Source organism: Delphinapterus leucas, chromosome 4 (genome assembly GCF_059928025.1).
Source record: "Delphinapterus leucas isolate spDelLeu-1000000601 "Yukka" chromosome 4, BTC_Dleu_Yukka2, whole genome shotgun sequence".
Lineage (NCBI taxonomy): Eukaryota > Metazoa > Chordata > Mammalia > Artiodactyla > Monodontidae > Delphinapterus > Delphinapterus leucas.
This window is the reverse complement of record NC_143132.1, coordinates 105,762,910-105,789,739: the sequence shown is the minus strand read 5'-3', so window position 1 is coordinate 105,789,739 and position 26,830 is coordinate 105,762,910. Positions and strand designations below refer to the sequence as shown.

General features: G+C 46.4%; 1 protein-coding gene across 3 annotated transcripts in view; it reads right to left on the bottom strand.

Annotated features, from left to right (window-relative positions):
• Positions 1-20,914, bottom strand: part of RARRES1 (retinoic acid receptor responder 1) — a 47,980-nt gene extending 27,066 nt beyond the window's left edge. The window contains exon 1 of one of the 3 annotated variants that reach the window (XM_022573545.1): positions 20,783-20,914. In XM_022573545.1, the coding sequence (XP_022429253.1) occupies positions 20,783-20,899 (117 nt within the window). In that variant the 5' untranslated portion in view covers positions 20,900-20,914. Of the gene's footprint in view, positions 1-14,106; positions 14,489-20,782 lie in introns of those variants that run through there. The other 2 variants (XM_089910046.1, XM_022573536.3) reach the window with 2 other exon arrangements.
• Positions 20,915-26,830: the final 5,916 nt, after the last annotated feature.

The following is a 26,830-nucleotide window of genomic DNA, read 5'->3' as shown; positions in this document are numbered from 1 at the left end:
GGGATAAATAAAACAGATGTTAATGGGATTAAAACAAAAGGTTTTGATACAACACTACCTAAGGTTGGGTAGGTTAAAGGGACCCCTATTGGTCCCCAACATAAAAGGCCCCAAACAAGTCTGCTTTATTTACCCCAGTTATATATATAAAGGCTGGGGGGCGGGGGCGGAATTACATTGAGATACCTGACCAGCAATTGCTTGGGGCGACAGTTAGGCCAATTAATCAAGTTAATAGATTGACAAAAGGGCCTGAATCCCTCAGCTCAGCCCTTCACTGGGGACCCCAGAGCCTTTTATACAAAAATAGATTAAATGGTTGGGAGATTAAAAAAAGGAAAAGCATCTAAGACTCCTTGTAAGACCAAGACTTATTGATGGGGTCCTAAAGGAAACTAAAGCTAAAGGTATAAAAGTTGATAGAATTGAGATGAAAGCTTACATAAATTGGTATGTTTAAATGGGCTTTATAAGGTGGTTACATCTCTTTTCCCTAATTATACTGTAAGACAGACACTATGTCTCCCCCTTCCTGGTATAAGACAGGGCATATAAATCTGCCCCTCAGACAATATTAGTTAAACATACTAAAAGAAACCAACAGGGTTACCTGAGACCACACAATATGAAATAAAAACTGAGTGCTAATATTCAGGGGCCAATACAAACAATAATGGAGATTCTTGCTCTAGGTTTAACCTGTGCACTCTAGAAAGAGGGCCTTTGTTGAATCCCTTATGCAAACTTTTGAAAGCATGATAAATAAAAGCTTAAAATTCTAGGACATAGAACTCTTGAATTTCAGTTTAGTTGGAAATCTTCTCACTGATATAAAAAAAGCAACTTAAAGAAAATGTTTTTGGACAAATCAATCTTCTAGTATAATTTAGGCAGCAGATCTGTTCTCTGGGGAATTAAAAGCAACTGTCTGTTTTTCAAATCTCTACAAATCAGAAATGTAGATAAGCTACAATGACCTGAGACTGAGCCTAATCCGCTTAATCAGGTAAAACCTGATACAAGTAAAAAAAAAAAAAAAAAAAAGGGAAAAAATGGCCTTTTAAAACTCAAACCATTGGAAAGGCTCCCTCGCTCAAAATCTAATTCACAGCTTCCTTAGGGGATTATCAAGAACAAATACAAATCTTAGAAGTCTTTTCCACAAATATCAATAGTAAAGTCTTGGTCATCTGAGAAAATAAATATGACTTATTCCAACTTATTTATAAACTAGTAAGTTTATACTGTAATACCTGATTCAAAACTAAGTGTTAAAGTGAAGCTATGAGATCTCTATTTTTGTTTGTTTATGTCAGTGTGTACATTACACATATAGGTGTTTCTACCTCTGGAAAATATTATCAAAATTAAACTTATAAAAGAGCTCCATTTAATTAACTAGTAAGCACTTACAAATTAAATATTTCCAAGTATAAAGGAAACTGGCCAGAATGAATTCCAGGTTCACATGATCTAGTATGCAAGGAAAGTAGGATGAGTGTTTTTGGCAAAGAAGGTATGAGGAGTGGAAGTACATTTCGTTAAGGGAAGAGAGAGATTTTGTCCTAGAGCTGGTTGTCTCAGGGCGGAAAAATAAGTGACAAACTAAAATGGATACAGAAAGTGTGAAAGGTTTGTAGAAAGACAGCTCTGAAAAAGTTGTTCCATGCATGGTCAGGCTGGGTTTGGATTGAATTTAATTGGGTAAGTGAATTTTGTTGTTCAGGGTGGGCTGGTGCAGGACTGGAGTTTGGTTTTCTGTGTTAAGAGAACAGAGTTTTCTTGGAATGTTGAACTAAATACTTTTGGTAACAGATTGTGAGTTTCTTTGCCTTCTAAATGATCTGTTATTTGCCTTAAAAATCTTTTACTGTCACTTTGGTTGAGTGAATAACTTGCTTCACAGTGACCTATGATCCTATTTGACCAAGTGTTTTAAAAACTTGACTTTTTTTTTTTATAACAAACTTCCCAAATATCAAATTCTAATTAAGATTCTTTTGACTTTCCAACTAACTTTGGGATGCTTCAAAGGACCCCTGAAACATCCCAAGGAGAGATATTAAACTAATTAGGTTTATTTGCCATGTTAAATTACACGGGAAACATTGTCAAATAAGTGTGATAAAACCTTCTTATTTTATGGGTAAATGTCATTAATATAGATATTCCAAAACTTATATGGAATTCCTAAAAATCTGATATGTCCTGATATAATGTTATCAGTTATAATTCTAGTTGTTATCTTAAAATGTCATATGACACAGAAATAACCAAGTTTCTTGTCAGTTACACTGTGAACAGATCTTTAACCATGCCATTTTAAGTCTTTTGTCATTTATAGACAATCACTATTTTACTCTGATGCTTTTATAAAATGAAGATTCTCAAGAGGATTCGTAAAAATGACTTTTGACAAATTTGTTTCTGATAACTTTTAGATCATACCACTGGACTCAGTAATAAGTTACAAAACCCAAACGGAAAACCTGATGACTTCATCCAGATCAACTGGAATTAATTACATGGGACTGAATGAATTGATAAATATGGTTTATAATTTTATGACTTTTTTCTGAAATATACCGGCTTTTAATTTTTTCCAGAAAATCTTTCTCTTTACGCTAATTTTGATCTACAACAAACTGATAAAATGGACCTTTGTAAACAAAGATGAAACATTTACCTTTTTCTCTCTACATGATCCTTCCAGAATTTGGCTTATCCAGCTGGCTCCCCTGTGGGTTTGGTGGCTTATTGAGACCAGATTACAACTAGTTATACTAATCATTGTTTTAATTTGTTCTCTTGTTGTTTTCAAGTTATTTATGGCTTGTGCCTTTCTCTGCCATACTTTATTAACATTACAGGTGTATTATTTACATCCTGTCTATTTTATGAGATTATTGTCTCTTGCATTACCCAACGTGTAACCAGGCCTCCAACAAAACTACTGATAGCTAAATGTCTTGAGGCAATCAATCACATAATAACTCTACATAGAATAATTGTAAGAGTGCAACTGTAGATATGGGAAGAAGCAACAAGAGAAAACATTTCCTGGATCATAACAGACTAGTAGAACAGGCAATCCAGAGAATTTTAGATTATCGACAGGGCCTAATCCAAAAAACTTGGCACATTGAGTGGCCTATCCACAGAATCCTCACCTGATCTAGGAATGAGCTTTCCTAGAGCCACAGGACAAAATTGGTCAGGAAATGCCTCCCAAATGTTGGTCAATTTTATGACCAAGGAGAGGCACTGTGGACAAAGAAAGAAGAGGCACTGTGGACAAAGAACGTCGCCTGCCATTTCAGTAAACAAAGGATGTTGCAGGCTTAAAACCCCCGAAAGTGCGCCCTGAGGGGAATTCAGGATGGAGAAACACAGGATACTGGCCCTAAATATTTAAGATGCTTATCAAAGGAACGATTTACATAAGCCCAGACTCTTGCATCTTCCCATACACAAAAAAGCACTAAAATCACTAACTTGAGATGTTTTTGTGATTAGCAGTAATCTTTTGACGTTGAACTACATGTTGTTTTGTTTTTGTGGGGTTTTTTAAAATTAATTAATTTATTTATTTATTTTTAGCTGTGTTGGGTCTTCGTTTCTGTGCGAGGGCTTTCTCTAGTTGCGGCAGGCGGGGGCCACTCTTCATCGCGGTGCGCAGGCCTCTATCGCGGCCTCTCTTGTTGCGGAGCACACGCTCCAGACGCGCAGGCTCAGTAGTTGTGGCTCACAGGCCTAGTTGCTCTGTGGCATGTGGGATCTTCCCAGACCAGGGCTCGAACCCGTGCCCCCTGCATTAGCAGGCAGATTCTTAACCACTGCGCCACCAGGGAAGCCCGTTTTTGTTTTTTTTCCAGCAAAAACTCCTACTTATCCTGGCACCTCCCTTACCTCTTTGGAGTAGTTCCTCAGAGCTATCTGAGAGGCTGTATCCTGGGCTATAGTTCTCAGTAAGCTCATCGAATAAATCATAATTCTCAACTTTTAGGTTGTGCATTTTTTTTTTCAGTCGACAATGGGAAAGGGGATAAAAGAGAATAAACAGCCATCAGAGAGGGGTCTCCAGGAAGCAAAGGTAATGAGGGTGTTATTCCCTCAGCTTTGTACCTGGAACCAACAAGTGCATGAATGGGCTTTTAACAAGATAGAAAGTTATTTTAAAAAGGTTAAGTCCGAAGTAACTCGGTATGGATGTCCCCGCCCCGTATCCTAAACTTGTGTTTTTGTCCCTCATGTTGTTGGTGTGATCAGATTTACAGAGTGAGGTAAACTGCCCGCTAGAGTGGTTTTGAATCTAGAAGCTCCGTACCTGGGACGGAGCCAAAGCCAAACTCTCAAGGTCAGGTGTTCCTCCCTCTGTGCTGACAACACGTGTTGTGACGGCCAGATGGTGCAAAGCTAATCCATTCACTTAAAGACATCTTTTGAAAAGCTACACAGACATTTTTTGAAGAGCCTAGGCTGTCGCAGGGAAGGTGACAGGCAGGTCTGGCTTTCCTGACGTGAGGAGTGTTCCCACGGAGCGGATCATGGGGCTCTGCTTCTCCCATCCCCACGCTGCCCAAACTGCCCACATGCCAAACGGATTAGGAAGTTCACATCCCTGTCCAAGCACAGCCAGGGGCACAGTATCTTGCTCTAATCTTTTCCGGAATAAAGCTTTTTATGTAAAGAAAAAGTTGGCAAACAAAGCAAATTACTATATGGCTGTATAACCTGAAGGAATGAATTAGTAGCTCTTTGCTACACATTTCTTTTTAATTACGTGTAAAAGAGGACTTATGTACTGTGGCCTAGAACTAAATGCTTTACAGTCACGGACCACCAATGATGTGGTTTATGTTCTAACCTGTTTTTTTGTGTGTTTGCTTGATTTTGTAGGTTCCTTGGTTTTTGTCCCCAAAGGCCATGAGGAAGGGTAGCCCCAGGCAGCCGCCCTGCCTCAGGACGGGCTCTTTAGGAGAGTGACCAGCACTCTGTTTGGGGGCTTCCCTTGCAATCAGTTCAGAGGGAAACAGGCCACTTTTAAAGTCTTGTTTAAGAAAGTGTACCATAGAATGCCTTCATAGGAAAAACTCATCTCACTAGACTTTTTTTGGGGGGGGGTCAAAAAAAAATGTTCCTCAAATCCCTATCTAATCAATGTCAAGCATTTATTCAGCACTTGTGTATAAAGCATTCTGCTAGCCACTGGGTAGAATCATGATAAAAACTATAATATATATGTTATATATATATATACTGAGCTCTCACGACATGCTTCATGTGGTTAACACAGTGCCCAGGAACTACTTAACACAGCACAAGAGTCCTTTGAGGTAAATACTGATCTTATCCCCATTTTAAAGATGAAGAAACTGAGGCACTTGCCCAAAGTTAAGGAATTGTCCAAAGTCACAGAGCCAGTAAGTAGCGAAGCCTGGCTCCAGAGCCCTGCTCTCCCCTTATACAGCACAGAGGTCATACAAACAGACCCAGTCAATCCCTTTAAGAGAGGGCGGAAAGAAAGCTGCCTGGTGTGTGTGTGGGAAGTGTGAGTGTGTGTGCGGGCGTGAAGTGTGAGAGACGGAGGGGGAGAGAGAGAGGAATTGAGAGAGTTGGACTGTGCTTAAAACCACAGTTCCTGTAGACAAGACCACGCAGACCTTCTGGAAGGGAGAGAGCCAGGCAGGGAGTGGAGTGTGTATCCATTTCCTAGGGTGGCCATAACAAAGTACCATAAACTGGGTACCTTAACACAACAGAAATCGATTCTTTCACACTTCTGAAGGCCAAAAGTCCAAAATTAAGGTGTTGTCATGGCTGGCCTCCCTCTGAGGCTCTGGATAGAATCCCTCCTTTCCTCTTCCGAGCTTCTGGTGGCAGCCGTCAATCCTTGCCTTCCTTGGCTTGGAGCTGGATCACTCCAGTCTCTGCCTCTGTCTTTAAATGGCATTCTTCTCTCTGTATCTTCACATGACCTTCTTATAAGGATATCAGTCACTGGACTTAGGGCCCATGCTAACCCAGTATAGCCTTATCTTAACTTGATTACATTTGCAAAGGCTCTATTTCCAAGTGAGGTCATAATCACAGGTGCAGGGGGTTAGGACTTCAATGTATCTTTTCTGAGGACACAACAATCCACAACAGTATGGAAGTGACGATGATCTGAGACTCTGGAAGGAGTCCCTGGATGCACTCTTTCAGGCAGGGTTTAAGTGGGAGCTTGAGCCAGTGCAGCGCAGGAGGGGGCAATCTCCAGGACGACTAGGCTGGAGACAACTGGGGAGAGAGAGGGCGAGGACACTCAGGAAGACAGGTGAGCAGCCAGGCTGGGGAGATGAGCAAGTTAATAGTGGGGATACTTGGAGTGGAGGTTACCATGGTGGATGGGGCCAGATTAGAGAAGGTCCCTTAAGGGACTTTATTCCAGAGCCATGGGTCTCAAACTTGAGCTGGAACAGAATCTCCTGGAGGGCTTGCTAAATAAGACACAGTGGGATGGCTCCACCCCAAGTTTTGATTCAGTAAACCTGGAGTGGGGCCTGAGACCCTGCATTTTCACAAGTTCTAGGGGATGCTGATGCTGCTCCTGCTGGTCCAGGGACCACACTTTGAGAACTTCTCTCTAGACACTGAGTGGAACCACTGAAGTCCAGAGGGAGGGACAGGAAGTAACAAGTAGCTCCAGTGACTGTCACTAGAAGACAGATGAGCAGGAGATTAAGGACATGACAATTAATCCTCTCCAAAGGTTTGAGGGTATCGTGAAACTAAATAAAACGGAGGAATGTTATCTCAAAGTTTGGTCCACCTGGAGTCTTTGGCAAATCAGGTCATGATGATTTAGGGAGTTCATGGGACAGATCGACCCTCTGCTTCAGGGGGTGCAGCTGGTAAAACTCCGTGGCAACACAGCATGTGCTGTTTTTCAAGCAGGAACATGTGGAGAAGGCAGTCTGGATTTAAATCATTTTTGAAGAAAATTCACTCCTTCCTTCCTGCTACACGGATAACGACTTGGCCGTGTAATGCCATTTATATCCAGGAAGTTAAAAGTTACATGTTCCAATAGCAACTCTATTAAGCCATGTCTCATTTTCAGTACAAAGCTATCTTCTGTAAAACACAAAGCTTCTGTTTTCATGTCAGTCGATCAGAGATGTCTCCTCCAGCACGTGTCCAACTATCTTTATATTAGATACTATACAACATTTGCTTGCTTGTTTAAAGTTAAGTCATTGAAATACTGGGTGTGAGTACTGGCTTGATAAGGGATGGAGAATAGGTATTTATTATTCTAAAAGCCCATTTTAAAAACCTAACACCCCCTTTAAACGCACTCAAAAAATACAACAAAAACCTAGGGCAAATGTAAGAGCAGGGACGGTACCCAGAGAAACCTTGCTGTCGGATGCCGCAGGGGTCACGAAAACGCCGCGACTCTGGGAGTCTCCAAAGATAAGATTCTGCCCAAAGCTCATCTACAGAAAGAAAACCCTTGAGAAGTCCCTGGCAGTCCAGTGGTTAGGACTCTGCGCTTCCAATGCAAGGGGTGTGGGTTTGACCCCTGGTTGGGGAACTAAGATCCCATATGCCCCGCAGCGAAAAAAAAAAAAAGGAAACAGAAAACCCTGTGCTTTGGGGGAAGCCTGTCTCTTGTTTTTTCTCTCTGCCACTGGTTCCTAGGCATGGTTCCCTCATGTGACCTTAGAGCCGGTGGTGACAGCCTTAAACTTCATGTTTCCACATTGAGGGGGTGGGCAGTGGGGACAGACCAGTTGTCAAGAGCTCGAATGGTGATGCTAATCTCCCCTCGGGCACACAGTGGGCCTCACTGGCCTAACGGACTGGGTTTCTAAATGTCCCCTCCAGCCTCCACATTTGGTAAGAAAACATAAATGTCATGCCATTCCGGGAAAAGCAAACTTCTTCATTTTATAAGGTTAGTTTCATGAGTCAGGCTTAGTTGGAGACAAGTAAACAACTCATCTGTGGACAAAAATTGCTATGCTGCTCTTATGTTCTGGACAGAGAGAACACCAGCGTATTACATTAGATCCTGGAATTATCTCATTGCATTTTCCTTCTCTCGGGCAATGCCAGATAAGGCGATTGCAGTTTACGGAACAAAAGTCAATGACCTCCAGATCAGGCCCCATCCTGTGGGGTCCAAGGAGATCTTTGCACTGGACACTTCATCAGGCTAAGGAGCAGTGGAGAAAAAGAGACAGAATACTGTGTGTTAATCTGTGTGGCCAACTCTGAGTACGAGTTCTTGACCCTTCTTCCAAAGGAGCCAGGGTAGAAGTGGCCAGAGGCAGTGTTCCCCTTCGCTTCCCCTCTAGCCCAAGGTGGGGCTCAGAAAATTAGAAAAGGCTGGTTGTAAGAGATTTGAGGTATTCGATCTCCCTCCTCCTGTAGGAGGGCTGGGAATGGGTCGGGGCCTGGCCCAGCCTCCTGTTCCTGATGCCCAGTGGTCCCAGCACCCTTCCAGCTACCTTTGTTTTCATCTAATATTTCATATTTGTCTCTAGCAGGTCCCTATGCTAGGACAGTGGCGATAAAGAGAAGGGAGGCCTTCCACTCTGTGGAAGCTGACACACATGCAGGGCAAGAGAACAAAGCAGCCTACAGTCAGGTACCAACACGGGGTGTGGAGGGTGGGCGTGTTTGAGGGTAAGGAGGTTACCAAGGCTGCAGAGATCAGCCAGTGCTGCCACCTCTTGGGTAGAGGCACGTGTTCGGCAGTGTGGTAAATACTTGCATGAGCTCGCAGCCACCCGGAAGCTGGGAGGCTGAGTAATGGCCCCCAGAGATGTCCACATCCTAATCTCTGGAATCTGTGAACATGTTTACAAGGCAAAGGGGATGTGGCCAATATGATCGGGTTAAGGATCTTGAGTTGGACAGAGTATCCTGGATTATCCAGGTGGGCCCAGTGTACTTACATGGGTCCTTATAAGGGAGAGTAATGTTATATTCAGGAGGTGCTACCTGCTGGCTGTGAAGATGGAGGAGTGCGGGCGGCCTTTAGAAGCTGGAAAAGGCAAGGAAATGGATTCTCCCCTAGAATCTTCTGAAAGAATGCAGCCCTTTCAACACCTTAATCTTAACCCAGCGAGACCTATTTCAGACTCCTGACCTCCAGAATTGTAACAGAATAAATTTGTGGGAGTTGTTTTTTTTTTTTTCTACAAAGTCTGTGGTCATTTGTTACAGCAGTGAAACTAATACAGATACAAAATTACCTGTGATCCTTTACATAGTGTTCTGTGTTGGCACCTCCTCTTGGGGCCGTTGTGGATTCATATACATCTCGTACACAGCTACGGTACAAGACTCCTTCATAACTCGACTTTACTGGCTAGAGGCGTCTTGGGCCATCCTAAGCAGTAACCCAGAGTGGGGAGCTGCTATGGCTACTGTGGGACCAGCTCTGTGCAAACCTCTTCAACTGAGGGGCCGTCACAAAGGCAAATAAATACCACGGCTGCGCTAAGTATGAATAAATCTTTAGGGTGATTCATGCTGATGAATTGAGATCAAGGGTCAGGTTGGATCTGGGAGACTGTGTGTGTGCATGTGTGTGTGTGTATGTGTGTGTGGATTTAACATTCCTTGTCTCATTAAGATTAGTCATTCTAGGGCTATTGACATTCCATCTGCAGCAGAACCACTGAGGCCGTTCAAGGAAGAGTGTGCAGCCAAGCCACACTCCTGATGGCTAAATTTACAACCCACCAACGGTGGCCTAATTTATTTGGGATCACTACTAATGTTTCATGATCACACGCACGCTTGGCTATGACTCCCCGTGTGGCAAGACAAGTGGAAATGCTGTGGGCTGGTAAAAAAAAAAAAAAAAAGTTTGCTGTTCAAAAACAACTTCTTACAGGCTGGTTAAAAGCGTTAGCTCATCCACGTCCAGCTGGCTTGAGCGACTGAGGGACATGCGCCAGGAAGGCCAAGGCCTAAGTATACCCTCAGGGCCAGTGGCCTTTCCCACCCCATGCTGGACCCAGACTCTACAATCAGAGCCTGAAGATCAGGTGGGCGCCGCGGTGGGAGGTGAGCGGAGCCATTGGGGGCACCTGTGCCAATTCATCAGTGGCAGTGCCCGGAAAGGAGGGCGGGCGTGGGCCTCGGTTCTGTGCTTTCAGGATTGTTATGTTTCATCCTCACGGCAGAGGGCGCTGAGGAGAGCCACCTGCATCCTGCCGACAGCCACCCGCTACTGTTCTTTCATGAGGGCTGTAAAAGCATGTAGGAGCCTTGCTAGCGTGAAAGCAGAGATTCTTTCACTTAAGGGTTTTATCACTTATCTTTCCCCTCCATATTCATTGCGGCCTTCTTCAGTCTCCAGTTTTCATTTCTATGGTCGGCTTGATGTATTGCTTTCCTATTCTTGTGAACCATCACCTCTAAATTATTGACATTAATGGAGAGAAGCCTTCAAGGAGAGCAGTAATTAGATGAATTGTGCTGCATTAAAGTGCTTCATAGATTGAAAAGGGATAAAAGAAGAAGCTTTTTCTTAGTAGACTAGGCGCTCACCCAGCTGCCTTGTGGCTCACCAGACCGGCTCTGTTCCGCCTTCAGACACACCGGGCGCGCGGGGGCGGGGGGGCAGCAGCCCAGACCACCTGCGCTGGGGCGGCCCGATTCTCACCAGAGGTCAGCTGTTTTGCTCCCAAACTTACCTATGCCAGGTGTACTCATTACCTAGCTGCATAATTAAATGTTCTGGTGAAGAGGGGGCACCAAAAAAAGATGTCATGTCCACAAAATCCAAGTTAAATGCAGTAGAAAGAATTGATGAAATCAAGTCTCTAAAACTCTTGCTGGTAAATTTCGTATGGGTGAGTCATAGTTAGGCAAGAAAAGTCAAAAAAAAAGTGAAAGGAGAGGATCGTGAACTGTATTCTTTGCAAGTGCTCCCTCCACTGTAAGGAAACAAAAATGGAAATCACAGATGCCCATTATGGGTGTGTCTTCTCGCTAGAAAGACTGCAAGGAGTGCCAATTAATGGCCTTTGCCCTACACAAGAAGATAGATGATAGTTTTATATTTACTGATTTTAATTTAAATTGAAGCAGTTAAGGTTTGGGCGTAACTCCCTCCTGCCCCACCTTTGGTCAATTGTTTCAATTATTGATATGTTTCCAACTACTGGTCCTGGCCTGGTCCTTGTGAGCAATCCCTAAGCAAGGGCTGATTTCAAATGGGTTGCCTTTCTCTTGAAGTTTGTGCACACAAAGATCTCACCAGTCTCTCTAAATGCCAGGGAAGGGCTGGCCTCTCACCGGCTGCTTGGGGCAGGGGCAGTTGTCGTAGGACTTACGATTGGCCAGAGGATAGTTGTCTCAGTGTAAGAGACAGCCCCACATCGTCGGGAGCAGGGCTGATCTAGGATACCCTGGGTAGCATAGGAGCTCTCAACACCACCCCTCCATGCTCTGGGTCCTAAGGCATCAGAAAAATAGGAGCCTCCTGGTCGTGGAAAGGTAGTGTATGGTCAGGAAAGAGATGTCATCAGACAAGGGCAATGAGGGAACACAAGTCATGGTCTGTGATCTCTCCTTACAATTAGTAAACTAAACAAAACAGAATGCTCGCAAGCTCGCTAGCTAGCTCTGATTTCTTCTCAATACTTCCTTGCATTTACTACCACAGCTATTACTACATTCTAACACTAGAGGGCAACGGTGTTCCTAAAATGAGGGTTTGTGGCAGAACCGAAAAATCACTTAGAATCAAGGAATTTCAGAGCTGTTAAGAGGTCTTAAGAATCATTTGGTTCACTGGCTTTCAAAATTTTTTCAGCTGAAACACATAGCAAGAACTGCATGCTTCATAATGACCCAGTTCATACATATATGTTTGCAACATTTTGAGGCACTACTTACCCTGTCTTCTGCAATGCACTCTAAACAGTTTGTATTCCAAACTATTTCATTTAAAACAAAACAAACAAACAAAAAACTGCAACCACTATATAAATTTCATAACCCAATAGTGTGCCATTAGTTTGAAAAACCCTGACTTGGTCCCAGCCTCTCATCTGTAATACAAAGGGATGCACTGACCCTGAGGATGGAGAAGGATGCTATCAGCTACACTTCTCTCGCCCACCCAGCCACCTGCTAACCCCGGGTCAGTCCTAGAGTAATGACAGATATTGTCCAGCAACTCAGTGCTCACTCTAATAATGCACTGATTGGATAAAGAGTTTTGAGGGTCTATCATTTTCCACCTCTTGTCAATGCTACGACTGCTCTTGTAATTGAAGCAGAAATTCCTTGCATTGAAGGCTCCTTGCAGGTGGTGCCTGTTCTCCTCATTCAAGCAGTTTCAATCAATCAAGCAATTTCACTGAATTCCAGGGAGAAACTGAAACCACTTTAGTCTCTAGAGTCTTGACCCTGAAAATCACTAAGTTCTCTTCCTTGGCTCCTTGATGTTAAAACATTTATAATCACTTTGGGAGGAAAATGTAAAGGTAAACCAGATGATCGAGGAAGGTACCTTTTCTTAGGGTCAATGTCCTGGATTCTTCTACTTCTTAACTCCTCATCCCTCTCATGCATACCTGCCTCTAATTTATTGATTATCCCTCCCAGCTTTTTTAGGCCAAAAAAGGAGATCCCTTTGAAATTCAGGATTATATTATTACAGACAAAAACAGTAACGGAGCTCTCTGTGGATAAGACAGGAAGTTTTTCTTAACTCACTTGGATTTAGTTTATTTTATGAAAAGTGCCAAGTATTTTATTTTTTCAATAAGGTTAACTAAATGCATGAAAATGCAAATTATTTTATTATTTAATTATTTTTATGGTCTTGAAAGAAAAAAAAATTCCTAGGACCTGAAAAATTCCTGGTGCACTTTAGAAATCTGAGCTTGGTTTTCTGTAGGGAATCCTTGCCACTGATAACCAGGGAGGAAATATTCAGGGGGGCCCCTCTTTGGGCTCTGGGAGGTGGCGACTCCCTTACTTTGATAGAAAGTTCTCAAGCTCTGTTCCCTCACTTCTCTGTTGGGCTGGTAAACTGAACTTTTTCCTCCCTGACACAGCAAGATCTGTTAGAACAGGTGACAAGCACAGGTTGCCTTTTTTTAGGAAAAATTTTATTTCACCATTCAATAAATCTAGACAAGCTGGGTGTAGGGTTAAGTCTTTAAAGAACCAAGGCCGAACTTCCAAATGGCTTTCTCACACCCTTAACACCACGTCTAGAACAGTCTTAAAGAAAAATCCTACAGCCACTCTTTAAAATTCTATTTACACTATTTACTAAACTCTAGATTCCTTAAGGCTGAGTCTACAGGCTTCGTGGAATATTGGAGGATTACTGGAAAAAGCATCGTCACTTTTGGGACAGGCTAAGTGTAGTTCTGTAACTTTCGTAATCTTCTCCTTGATGAAGAAAGCAACGTAGCTCCACAGGCACAAAATGGTACCTACAGCCAGTGCCTTGAAATCAGCAACCGAACGAGCTGCCACGTTCTTATTCACTCCGTTCACAAAGAAAACAGCCCTGGTTCACTCACTCCCATTAGATTAAAGCATACGCCAGGATTACGAAGGTTCTTGCCCAGGCCAACGCGTAAATTGCAATACTATCCTGAAGCCCTTGCAAGATGGCCTGCAATTAACCAGGGAACGTCAGCGGTTCGGCCTGGAAACTGGCTTAGATTTTGGAAATTCCGCCCTGAACTAATGCTCCGTGACCACCCCATAGCAACCAACTCTGGGTAGTCGCAGAAAACATCAAGCCTTGCCTTTTGGGCCTGTTCCTCAGTTTCCCCATGCACCTCTTTCCCAGGTATGGGAGCTGCCCTGTAAAAAATCTTTATGGCCTCGTAAACGCCAGAAAGAACGAGCCAGCTTTCTACTGACTCCGCGCACTGACTGGCCTTTCCACGCCTAAACAATTCCCAGCGCCAAGGCGCGAGCCGGGATCCCAGCAGGGGCCTGGCGCATCACAGTCTCCCTCACGGATCCGCCGCCGGGCGCACAGGCGCGCGTCCCCAGGCGTCACCACCCACGCGGCTCGCGGCCGGTCCCCGCGCGCACCCACTGTGTCGCTCTGGTACTCACCCACGCGCGGCCCTCCTGCACCTCAGCCAGCACTCGAAGGGCGCTGGGCGAGCTCGCGCGGAAGTTGAAGAAGTGGAGCGCCGCGCGCGCCGCCTGCGACAGGAGCCCGCGCGGGAGCTCCGCGTCCTGACGCCACCCGGAGTCCTCGGGCTCCCCAGACCCCGCGGGCGCCGCCGCCGCCCCCTGGAGGGCGAGCAGCAGGAGCAGCGCGAGCAGCGGGGCGGCGGGGTACGGGTCCCCCGGCTGGGGCGCGGGAAGCGGTTGCCGGCGGAGCTGCATGGGCGCGAGCTGGCGCGACGCTCGACGGGTCGGGGCTTCGAGCGGGTTGCGCCGGCGCTCGAGTCAATAAGGCCGCGCGGGCCCCTCCCCTCCGCCCCTGGGGCGGCCGGCTGGAAGGAGTCCGGGTCCCGCTCGGCCGCACCCTCTCGGCGCTTCCCGCAGCCCCTGGGCCCCTCCGCCCCGCCCCACTACGCTTTGGGCTCCCGCTGCCCCGTCTCCTTACGCGGCGGACGCGGCGGCGCCTCCGCGGCGCGGGGCCCGGGTATCTGGCTGGGGCCGCGCGGGCAGGGGGACGAGGGGAGCAGTGGACGCTCCTCCCCCAAGGCAGAGCGGCCGGGTTGGCGCCACCCCGCGCCCCCAACCCAGCTTGGGGACCTCGTTTCTCTCCCCGGAGGCTTTTGTGATTTCGAAGCCCTTAGGGTTTCAGAGCAAACCTGCTTCAGTTCTCCAAGGCTTGGAGCTCATTTCCCAGAAGATGATAATTGGAAACAGGTGGAGAAGGGGGCGGGACGCAGCCGGCATTGTTGGGGGTCCTTATAGTACAATGACCTTGGAAGTGGGACAGGTCGCCAGAGAACTGGGGCTGGAGAGGAGGCTGCCCTGGCCAGCAGGGCAGAGCCAGATAAGGCCCCAGAGGCCCCAGTGGACTTAGAAACATTGATAACCCTGGTGCGGCACAGATGGGCGTGGAAGCCAGATTCCAGGGAAGTGAGGCATGGATTGGGCTGTAGGGCAGTGGAAGCAGTGAGGGTTGACGACTCTTTTTAGTCGCTTGGCAGTGAAGGGATGAGATGGCCATTGTTTTTAGGCCACAGAGAGAAAGCCCAGGAGAACCAGGAGGTAGATGCACTCCCCTCATCCTTTTTCCTACCTCTCTTTATTTTGTTCAGGGGTCCACCTCTCCCCAACACCTGCTGACCCCAGCCCCACTGTGGAGCTAAAGGAAGTCCCTTCTCCTTGCCAGTGACTGGTTGAGGCCCCACATGTGCGATTCTGGATGAGATATGCCGGGGGAAGCCTGGGGAGGGGGTGATGCGATGGGGTCACCACCTCTGAAAACATCCTCCCTCCCCCACTTCTCCCTCTGGATGTTGTCCATCTCTTGTCTGTCTTTTCTTCTACAGAAATTTATGGAACACATACTCTGCTAGGCCCTGGGGGAAGTGAAGAGAGGGTAATCAGATAAGCATCTCCGTACTCCTGGAGCACACCTTTTGGGCAAGGGGAGCCCAGACAATCAGAGAGGCAAAGGAATGATGGATGCAGTTACATGCTGGAGAAAAATTAAGCCTGAAAGCGGATGGGGAGTTGGTTGTAATTTTAAATAGTGTGGTCAAGGCAGGCCTCGCTGGGAAGGTGATACTTAGGACCTGAAGGAGATGAGGGAGCCAGATGGACATGTATGGGAAGAGCACTGTAGGTGGAAGGAACAGCGAGTGCAGAGGTCCTGAGGCAGGAGTCCACCGGCATGTTTGAAGAAGAGCAAGCAAATGCAGCTGGAGGGAGAGGGCAAGGAGGAAAGTATCAGGATGCGAAGTCTGAGGGATAATGGAGAGGGGGCAGAGCATGCAGGACTTGGTAGACCCTTGTTGTGTCTGGGTGTGCCGCGTGGAAGTATGCCCCTATCTTTTTTTTTTTTTTTTTTTTGCGGTACACGGGCCTCTCACTCTTGTGGCCTCTCCCGTTGCGGAGCACAGGCTCTTGACGTGCAGGCTCAGCGGCCATGGCTCACGGGCCCAGCCGCTCCACGGCATGTGGGATCTTCCCGGACCGGGGCACGAACCCGCGTCCCCTGCACCGGCAGGCGGAGTCCGTATGCCCCTATCTTGCTAACAGCCTGGGGATGAAGCCCATCTGAAGAATGGCTGAGCAGAGAGAGGGGAGGAGACTGGGTTCCTGATGACATTGTTGAGCACCCAGATCAGCTGATCCTGGAGCTTATTTATTATGTTCCTTGAAGCTGGAGGTTCTGTTTCTTGCCTTCAGAGGCAGTCTAACGCAGATAATTATCTTCCCAGAACTCAGTCATCTTCCGCTCCAAGGGGTAATAGTAGTAGGTTTCTTGAGAATTATCACCTCTAGGTCTTATAAAGACTAAGTATTCCTTACTCTGTTTCAGTGCTTCAGCCCCAGTGAGTGTTGGGCTGCTTTCAGCTGCAAACCACAGGAAAACTGATTAACGTTGTGGACTCTGCAGTGGTGTGGAGTGGGAGGTCTCGGGGATGGCTTGAAGGGTTCAGGCTCTTTCCATCCTTCTACACAGCTCTCCTCAGCTGTTTGGCTTTTTGTCCATAGACTGACCCGTAGTTCCATAATTTTAGAATGGCTGTACCAGCTCCAGACACCACATCGTCACATGCTGCAACCAAAGGCAGGTAGCACAGAGTAGGTTGCCGGGGTAGCAAGAGAGCTCTACATCATGCACCTGTTTTGGTTTTTGTTTTGTTTTTTCATCAGAGAAGAAAATTTGTTTTTCTGGAACCTCTTCCCCCCACCCTTCTCCCCACCCGACCTTCCCATACATCTCGTTGGCCAGAACTGGGTCACACTAGCAAACCCTAGCTGAAAGGGAGGCTGGAAAAGCAAGCATCTGCCTTTTTTTTTTTTTTTTTTTTTTTTTTTTGCGGTACGCGGGCCTCTCACTGTTGCGGCCTCTCCCGTTGCGGAGCACAGGCTCCGGACGCGCAGGCTCAGCGGCCATGGCTCACGGGCCCAGCCACTCCGCGGCATGTGGGATCTTCCCAGACCGGGGCACGAACCCGTGTCCCCTAGCATCGGCAGGCGGACCCTCAACCACTGCGCCACCAGGGAAGCTCGCATCTGCCTTTTTTCAGCCTCTATTACGGTGGTCTGGTCTATAAGTTAGGATTTAGGCTTGGCCACGTAGGACAAAGAAAACAAATGACATTGGCTTAAACAGGAGAGAAACTTATCTCACATAAAAGAAGTTGTAGGCAATCTGTGGTTAGTTTTGGCAGGTCCGTGACATTGTTAGGGGCCCAGGGTTTTTCCAGATCTTTGCTCCCACATCTGAGGGTGTGCCCCCATCCTTAGAGTATAGGACAAGCTCTAGCCATCAGCAAGAGTGCCCTTTTACAGGCTTCTGAGAAGTCCTATAGGGCACTTCTGCTTATATCTCATTGTTAAGAACTTAGTCATAGCCTTAGTTGAAAAGGAGGCTGGGAAATGTAGCCTGTTTTTTGGAGAGTTGCATGCCAGAATAAAAAAAAAGAAATCAGGATTTTGTTACTAAGGAAGAAGACTTTGTTTTACATTGCCTTTAGAGCCTGCTGCTGGGACACCCAAGGATTATGTGAGAGTGGTTTATGAAGGAAACACTCCCAGGAGAAACCAGTAAGGACCTAGAAAAAGGGTAGCAAGCAAGGATCTCAGACAAAGTTACAAGAAGGGTAACTTCACCTGGTCAGCAGAGGAGCTCCGGAATATGAATTCCTCCCCCGGCAGGGGATCTGGGCTTCCATATCTATGCCTGTGGGTTATTGGCTAAGGGCCACCCTGGTTAACATAATCCAGGCACTCAGGCTCTCTATCTGGGTACAAAGGGGCAGTCGTACAGGACAGCCCTCCTGAGAAGTGTCGCGGGTACCTCAGATTGGAAGCAAAAGCATACTTAGTGGTAGGGGCAGAATCAGGGAAAGGGATCCTGGGGATCTGGGCAGAGCCCCAACAGGGTCCCTACAGGGAGAGTGGATAGAAGCAGGCAAGTGGGAATCTGTCACCAAGGCCGGGAGGGGAGGGTGGGAATGGCTGATGGCAGCATCAGTGCTTATGAGATGGTGAGTCACAGAAAGTCTTACACAGGAAGAAAGACAGACACAGAAAGGGCCAGGGGAACAAGTGTGGCTGGCTGAGTGCAGAGGACTCTTCTGAGGCCAGCTGTTTTTAATAGTGGTAATGACTACACTTGGGGCAGATTGATGTTGATCAGAAACACACATTTTAAAAGTTTTTAATTAACAGCGTTCATTTTATTAACAGATTTTCTGGAACACAGAACACTTCCTTCGTTGAGAACTGTGTTTGTCCTTTGTCCATTTATCTGTGGGGTTGTTGGAGTTCTAATTGATTTGTAGAAGTTCTTTAAATACTAAGGAATTCAGGCCTAGGTCATAGGTATCACTAATATTTTTTTTCTCAGTTCCTACACAGTGTGTGTGTGTGTGTGTGTGTGTGTGTGTATGTGTGTATTCCTCCTTGTCAGATAGCGTGTGCATGGGCGATTCTGTTAACTGCACCATGTTCTCCAAAGGGCCTGTCCTCTTGGGTCACATGTACCACCTCCCACCCCCGTGTTTCCTTCTTGGCATTGCAGGAGGCAGGGAGGAAAGTCTTAGCTAGCAGGGTCTGGCCCCCCCACCAAGAGTGTCCCATATGTCATGTTTCCTAGTTTCTTAGCCATTGCTCAAGTGATTGTGAGCATTTTTATATGGAGAATTTAGTTTAAGAAATATAAAAAATTATAGTGACTTTTAATCACATGAAAATATTCAGAACAGAGAGTGAGAGGAAATTGATACAACATTTTCTTGGGCTACTTGCAATATCTATCAAAATTAGCAATGCATGTACCTTTTCACTCAGCAATTCTACCTCTATAGTTTATAGAAATGATACATTCACACATGTACACAGATGTATGAGAATGTTCCTCTCTGTATGTGGATTGTAAATTCCTCAAATATCTTATTTTCTGCTCTCCATCCCTAGAACAGTGCCTGGCACATCTTGGGCATCAGTACAAACTTTAGGAAAGAATGAAGAGTAAGAGGCTGGAAAAAAATCTAAGTCCCACGGCTGAATAATTACGGTACTTCCATCTAGCGGGATACTGTACAACTATTAAGGAGTGAGATCCAGGCGTGTAGATATTGAACTGTCTCTAAGGTATAATGTTAACAGACAGCAAGGTGTAGAGTAGGGCAAATTGTGCGCTACTGTTTAAAAAGAAACAGACATACACATATGAGTACATAAATGTGGAAACGTGCAAAGATGTCTGAAAAGGTTCATAAGAAATTAGCAATTATAAGATGGGAGACAGGGGTGTGAGAAACTTTACTATATACCCTTTCGCAGTATTTTTTTTCTAACGTGCATTACCCATTCTAAATAACTACATAAATGAAATGCTGTGTATGAATGCACTTCGTATCAGTTTCTTCATCACCATTTCTACAGGGACGTTACAATTCTATCACTCAGCATAGTCAGAGCAAGCCTGACCTCACCTTATACATACAGCTCAGGCTTGTCTTCCTGCCTCTGCACCTCACCCTTCCAACACCCTTCTTTTGCCTCAGGCCCAGTCATTTTAATAGGGTCAAAGTCTTGAGCCCAAAAGACCTGAGCTCTGATTGAACAGATTGCAGGCACTGGCAGCTATTCAGTGTGCAAAGTAGAGGCATTTAGCAGCCCTGAGTATCTGCACCTGCCCCTTCCTATGCCTTTGAGTAATAACAGGCCAGAGAGCTGAATGGGAGGGTTTCGAGAGGCATTGACTGTTGGCTTCCCTACTCCAGGAAGGAGGGGCTGGGATGCATCTTCCCTGGAGGTGGCTAAACACAGGCTTGCTGAAGTACCCTCACCAGCGGCCTGACGGGACCCGGTCATGATGTGCAGAGAAAGAAAGGCATGGTGACACGGCTGTCATGGCTATTCCCAGCTCTGCTGGCTTTTAGAGTGTGGATGAGGACTCGGGCCAGTTCCCTGACCTGCAGCCCCATGTTATTTATTCAAGCCCTGAGAATACATCTGAGAACAGGTGGAGTCGAGTGGGCATTCGGCTCATCTGAGGTTACAGAAGTTGGAAGAGCTGAAAAGTTTATCTCTGCACAGATCCAGCCCAGAGCACTGTCCAGATTCTCCACCCTGGGACCCCTTTGGACAACTGGGAGGGGGGTCTTGTAAATTAATTTTTGATGAAAATTTCAGTTTAAGGTTTTTTACCAGCAGTCTCTTGCGGACATATTTGTAAACACTATCATGTTTCTGTGAAAATGCGTTATCAAATAAAATGGGAGGAAAACACCTTTTCTAGCAAAGAAAAGCAAAAGAGCAAAAAAAAAAAAAAAAAAGCTGATGCCTCCCAGCAGTGCCCCCTCTTCCTCTGGGTGATGCAGCTCTGATTTTCATCACTGCCTGCCGCTCTCCAGTGCTGCCGAATACACCTCACTCCAGGGGCATTGACTGGGCTCCCCCTCCACCCTTACACCCCTGGTCGTTGTAGGGGGCTCAGGCATAGGCTCGGGAACTATTTGGGCAAGTGTTGGGCTGCACCCAACAGGCCAGCAAGCCTTGGAGTTGCCCAGCCATGAGACGGAAGAGCCCAGATACAGCGACAGAGACATCAACAGTTTATCAGATAGGGGAAACTTACAAGTCTGAAGCAAAAGGTCCTGGAGTGACACCCCACTGTGTACAGTAGGCAAGACACCGCTGCGATCTTCACTGCTCTGGGGAGAAGGAGGCTACAGTTTATGGGGGGAATTAACATCAAGTTGGCTCATCTGTTACCAGGGAAACCAGTGCCTGGGACAGGAGGCAAGCATGTAGGCAGTTCCCGATTAAGCCTTATAATTAAGAGGACTGGTTGGTGATGTGAGTGAAGCAGGGACTGGTCAAGTAGGGGATGTACAGAGAGCACGAGAACAGCCATCTTGAATGGCCTGACCGTACAGCGAGTGAGTCACGAGGAGCTGTTGGTGGGATCTTGGAGAGAAGCTCCCTCGCTCTTCTGAGACAGCATGTTCCTCCCTCCCTTGCTGGGACTTTGAGAGGAAGCCGTGGCCCCAGCAGTTGCTGGTGCCATCTTGCCATCCTCGGGCGAGCGGGCCTCAGGATGAAGGCCGAGGTGAGGCACAGAAGGAAGCCAGGTCCTTGGGGATATTACTGATCTACTGGCTCCCGGCCTACCTGAAGCCTGCCCTATCCAGACCTTTCCATTATAGGAGCCAATATGCCAACTTTTATTGTTTAAGCCAACTGAAGCATGCTTTTGCTGCCCCAGTTGAAAAATTCCTAACGGATTGCTGAGGCAGGTACTACTGCAGGAACCAAAGAGCTATAAGGCTGCCCTTGGGGGTCTGCTTGTGCCAGGGACAGGGAACACCTCCGCTGCCTCTAACCTGAGGAGACCGTATTGGCAGCTTCCACCAGCGTCAGGCTGAACCAGGTGGTGAAGGGACACCCTTCCCCCAACGACTCCCAGCCTGGCTGTGGACCTTCTCCAGCCACAGGGGCCAAGCCAGGCCGTGAGCCCAGATGCGAAGTGACCTGCCCAGGCTGGAGAGCTGTCAGCTGCACTCGCTCAGGCTCTACTCTAAGAAGAGCAGGCTCAGGAGGAGTGCGATGGAGAAAAGACCCTGCTAGAGGAGAAGGAATCCCTAAGATAGAGACTGGAACCTGGGCCATGGCTCAGAGGAGGGTCCAGGGCAGCACCACCGGGGTGGATGGGATCTCTCGCAAAGGCCCGAGTACCCTTATTGACAACTTTTTCTCCCGCCATGGAGGCTTGGAGAGCAAAGTCTGTGTCAGTAACTAGAAAAAGATGAAGACGTCCCCTATTTGTACGCGAGTGAGTTTATGTGCCATTACATGTGATGTAATGCCACAACTTCTCCTTTCTGGATACTGATGTTGGCACAGAACATCTCTAAGAAGGACAGTCAGAAGCTGCTAACAGTGGAAGGGAGCTGGGGGCAGGAGGGGCTAACTCAAACTGTAACTCTTCGGTTCCTTTCTGTTTTCCTTTGCAGATGGCACAGCGGCTCAGAGCTCAGACTTGGAGCCAGGCTGCCTGGTTTGAAGCGCAGCTGCACCAGTGTGAGTTGAGGCCAGTTGCTTCACCCCCACCCCGTGCCTTGGGGGTACATCCTCCCTCACAGAGTCGTTGGTGAGGCTCACGTGCCCTAATATCTACACATAAGTAAAGCACTTCACAGTAATGGCTATGACTGAGATTATTGTTATTAACTTTAAAAATTTAGGTGTAATCTTTTTTTTAAAATTCATTTATTTGGCTGTGCCAGGTCTTAGTTGCAGCATGCGGGATTTTCAGTTGCGGCATGTGGGCTCTTGGTTGCTGCATGCGGACCTAGTTCCCTGACCAGGGATCGAACCTGGGCCCCCTGAATTGGGAGTGCAGAGTCTTAACCACTGGACTGCCAGGGAAGTCCCTGGGTGTTATCCTGAAAGGAATGCAATCAGCTGTGGATTTCTTTTCACAAATGATAAGAAGAGATAGTAGGGACTAAAAACTGCTGGGTCATTATATAAAATCTTAGCTATTACTTTTAGCCTTCTTAATCTCATCTTTTATTGGAGCTATTGGCAAGTCAGAAAATGTGACTCTCTATTGCTTTTTTATTCTTCACTGACCTAGGTGAAGGTCGGTGGAATTGGGAGAATATGGATAATCAATCCTTGACTATTGAAAGCTGCTTAACCGTAGCTCAGGTGTGGCGGAGATGATCCTTATCTCCAAGCCGTGGAACTAGAAATGCTTGTGGAGAAAAGCGTTGTGCAGCTCACCTGGTTCTTTGGGTTTGCATCTAGCATGCTCGAAATGACCTCTTGTCTTCTGTTTTGGTTCACCCTGCAAACCTGCACATTTTCCATGCTGTATCCATGGCCCACAACGTCTCTCCTGAAACCCCTGGAGGGAGACACTTTACTGGTGATGGAAAGAACAGAAGCCCTGCTCACTCCATCCGCTGTCCTAGACATTTGGCTTCTTTATCTCTCCTTTGAGGGTGCTTGGAACTCGTGGGGGAATTCCCCGTGTCCTCAACGCAGGGTCCATAAGCTCCCTGAGGCTCACACTGGCTGCAGCAAGTCCCCAAAGATGGCCTTTTGCTTTGGGAAGAAGACCAGTGGAGCTTTCAGTGTCATGCCCACACCCCACCAGATCCTCAAGGGCAAGGCAGAGGCTTCAGTGCCAAGGGCACTAGATGTAGGTCTAGGTTGCGGTGGGACAGCTGACAATTGTTTTCTGAATCTGTGAGGGTCAAGGAGAGCATTTCTAGCTGAATCTAGTGAGACTCACACAACTGGAGACAAGGTTCTTTCTAAAAGAGATGTGAGGGACTTCCCTAGCAGTCCAGTGGTTAAGACCTCACTTCCAATGCAGGGGGTGTGGGTTTGATTCCTGGTCAGGGAGTTAAGATCCCACATGCCTCACAGCCAAAAAACCAAAACAGAAGCAGGGGACTTCCCTGGTGGCGCATTGGTTAAGGATCTGCCTGCCGATGGAGGGGACATGGGTTTGAGACCTGGTCCGGGAAGATCCCACATGCCGCGGAGCAACTAAGCCCGCATGCCACAACTACTGCGCCCGCGCACCTAGAGCCCATGCTCCGCAACAAAGAGAAGCCAACCCAATGAGAAGCCCGCGCAGCTCAACGAAGAGTAGCCCCCGCTCGCCGCAACTAGAGAAAGCCCACGCACAGCAACAAAGACCCAACGCAGCCAAAAAAAATAAAAATACAAACAAAAAAACAGAAGCAGTATTGTAACAAATTCAACAAAGACTTTAAACATTGTCCACATCAAAAAAAATTTAAAAAATAAAAGAGATGTGATAGGAAGCAAAGTGGTTGCATTTATTCCTGTTAACTGAGGAAAGATTTTGTAAGGCCAACTGGCCCGAGGCAGGGGAACACAATCAGATTCACAGGTTGCATCAGACTGAAATTCTCCGGACCACCCAGTTCCAGAAACTGCCCTGGAGACATTCCGGACCACCCAGTTCCAGGAACTGACCTGGGGACTTTGAACCCAGCCCAGCCTTCCCGCCTTTCGAGGGGCGGGACCAACGGTCCCCCAGGATACCCGAAAAGACCACCAAATAAGGAATACCCTGCGCCCTCCCAGATTCACCACACCTCTTTCCCTTCTTCCCCTATAAAATCTTGCCCAACCCTCGCCCGGGTGCGACTTCTCTGGCCCCTTTCTCTCGGACCAGTGAACCTCGCCCGGGAGCGCTCCCTAATAAAGCTCACTTGAAGCTTTCCTCTGTTTCGCGGTGCCGTTTGTTAAGATCTGGCCTTACAGATTTCACATGACACAGTTTAGGTAGAGACTGACGTGGATGTGTTTGGAAGCCTTGAAATCCAAGTGAATACGGTAACCAGCACAATCCAATAGAACTTTCTGATGAAAATGTTCTACATCCACACAGTCCAATATGGTAGCCACTAGCTACAAGTGACTACTTGATGCTTGAAATCTGGTTAGTGCAAAGAACTGAATCTTAAATCATATTTAATCTTAATTGATTTAAATATACATAGCCACTTGTGGCTGGTGATGATCACATTAGACACGTAGTTATAGACAACTGACTTTCACTACAATAATGATTTGGGGAAAGAAAGAAAGTAGTATTTTGGGGAGCTGTGTTTCAGACACAATGCTGGATACTTTCCGTAACGGAATTATCTCATTTAATCCCCACAATTTAGAGGGGTAAACTGGGGGCCAGAGAGAGGTAAGTGACTTGCCGAAGGTTGTATCCCTAGAGGGGTCAGGGAAGGGGTTCACACTTAGGTCTGGCCCATTCTTTCTCCAAGCACCATTTTGTATGTGCCACAACCAGAGAGACTCAGGATGGACTGGAGGGGTTTAGGTTATAGCAACAAAGCTAATTAAGGCCGGAAAATATGACTTTGTGGTTAGGGAAGTTGGGATTATCTTATTTCAAGATAAGAATACTGAAGGAAGCACTCAATCTTTAGTACTAAAATGAAAGATTTAATTTTTGGAAGAGAGTGGCAGGTTGCCCCTGGCTGCCTCTGGCACCACTAGTGAAAGCGGCACTTAATTCTGGTTAACATGGGGGCCGTGGGAGAATGTAATAAAGTCTTAGTTGTATTGTGGGGGGCACTCTCTCCACATCTCAATGAGCCTGAGTGGGCTTAGGTCCCCGTGGGCCAACTCTGGTGCAGGAGGAACTCGACAGCCTTAGGACAGTGTGTGAGTAGCATTTAGGCTAACCAGAAACTGGTGGCTTCTAAAGCAGAAGCCTGTACTCAGATTACACGTAGATCTCAACACTGGTGTTAGCAAAAGCACACAGTGTGGACAGCCTCTCTGCTGGACCACTCTTGATGCGGAGTTATTGCCAAGCTTGAGCAGATGAATAGAACTGTTATGCAATTCTCTGCTCCACTTACCTGTGGGCATGAAACAATTCTTTAAAAATCCACCATGTTTCACATCTGAAACAAAGTAATTTAGATTGTGTAGCTTTGAGGAAAAAAAAACCAAACTCCTTCTCTTGCAAAGATTTGACAACCCATTTTGACACACAATTGCCAACAGATAGTTTTATAAAATGTAATGAAATGAACACAGTCAGTATTGCATGTATAGGATTTTGCAATTTTCCAAAGTAAGCCCTCATTTTTGGCATGTCACGCTAGTTAAGAACACAACATCACTGTAGACCAGTTATACATATTATGGTGAACTTGGCATGGCCTTTTGTTTTTCCATCACTCCCTTAAGACAGGATGTTTGCCATTCTGAGAATGAATTAACATTCTATTCGGTGATCCGTAAAATGTGATGTGAAATAAATTATAAATTGGGACTGTTTTAATTTCCCAAGCAAAAAATATTTAAACTTGAAATTATAAAGTTTACTTCTTCCTATTTGAGAATATGCATTACAGAGTGAAATAAAGGAATTTAAAGTGTTTTTTTCCTGGCAATAATCGTAGAATTTTACAGTCTTCTAAGAAAAATCTCCAGTAGTTGTTAATATTTGTATACCATAAACTTCCTGGAGCAACTGACTTATGAAACTGTTAACGACACTACTGTTCACCAATCAAACTTGCATAGAGTATGTTATCAGTGAAACCAAAACCAACTTCACACACCACAGAGGAAGGCATCTGCCCACGTATGGCAGCCTAGATAACACAACAATATGTTAGAAAACCCACATTCCATTCTGCTTTTCTTTCCCTCCTTACCATTCTTTCCACAGGTACATTACAGGGCATGCATCTAATAGTGAGAATAAAGTGCTGATAAGTAAATCATCTGAGTAATACATAGATAACACAATTGCCTAGACAATTTATATACATACAGAGGTTGGTTGTGTTTCTTAGAATGTAATGATGCAGTGGGTGGATCTTCAAGGCAGGAAACTATTCAAGACAGGCTGGATTTGTGGTGGGTTTAGAAGAGACAGCAAGTTGGGAGAACATCAAGGGGCAAGCTGTTTCAGGCAGAAGGGGTTTCTGAGCAAGCAAACATGGGGCTGCAGTGAGGCTGGCTGCAGTGGCGCCAGGGGGCTACCTGGGGTAAAGCCAAAAGGTGGAAGACCTGGTAGCCCAGAAATGGGATTTGTTCTTAGAGGTTCCTCAGAAGTTCTGCACACCTAGGCTGAAAAAAGCATACAAGTTGGATCATA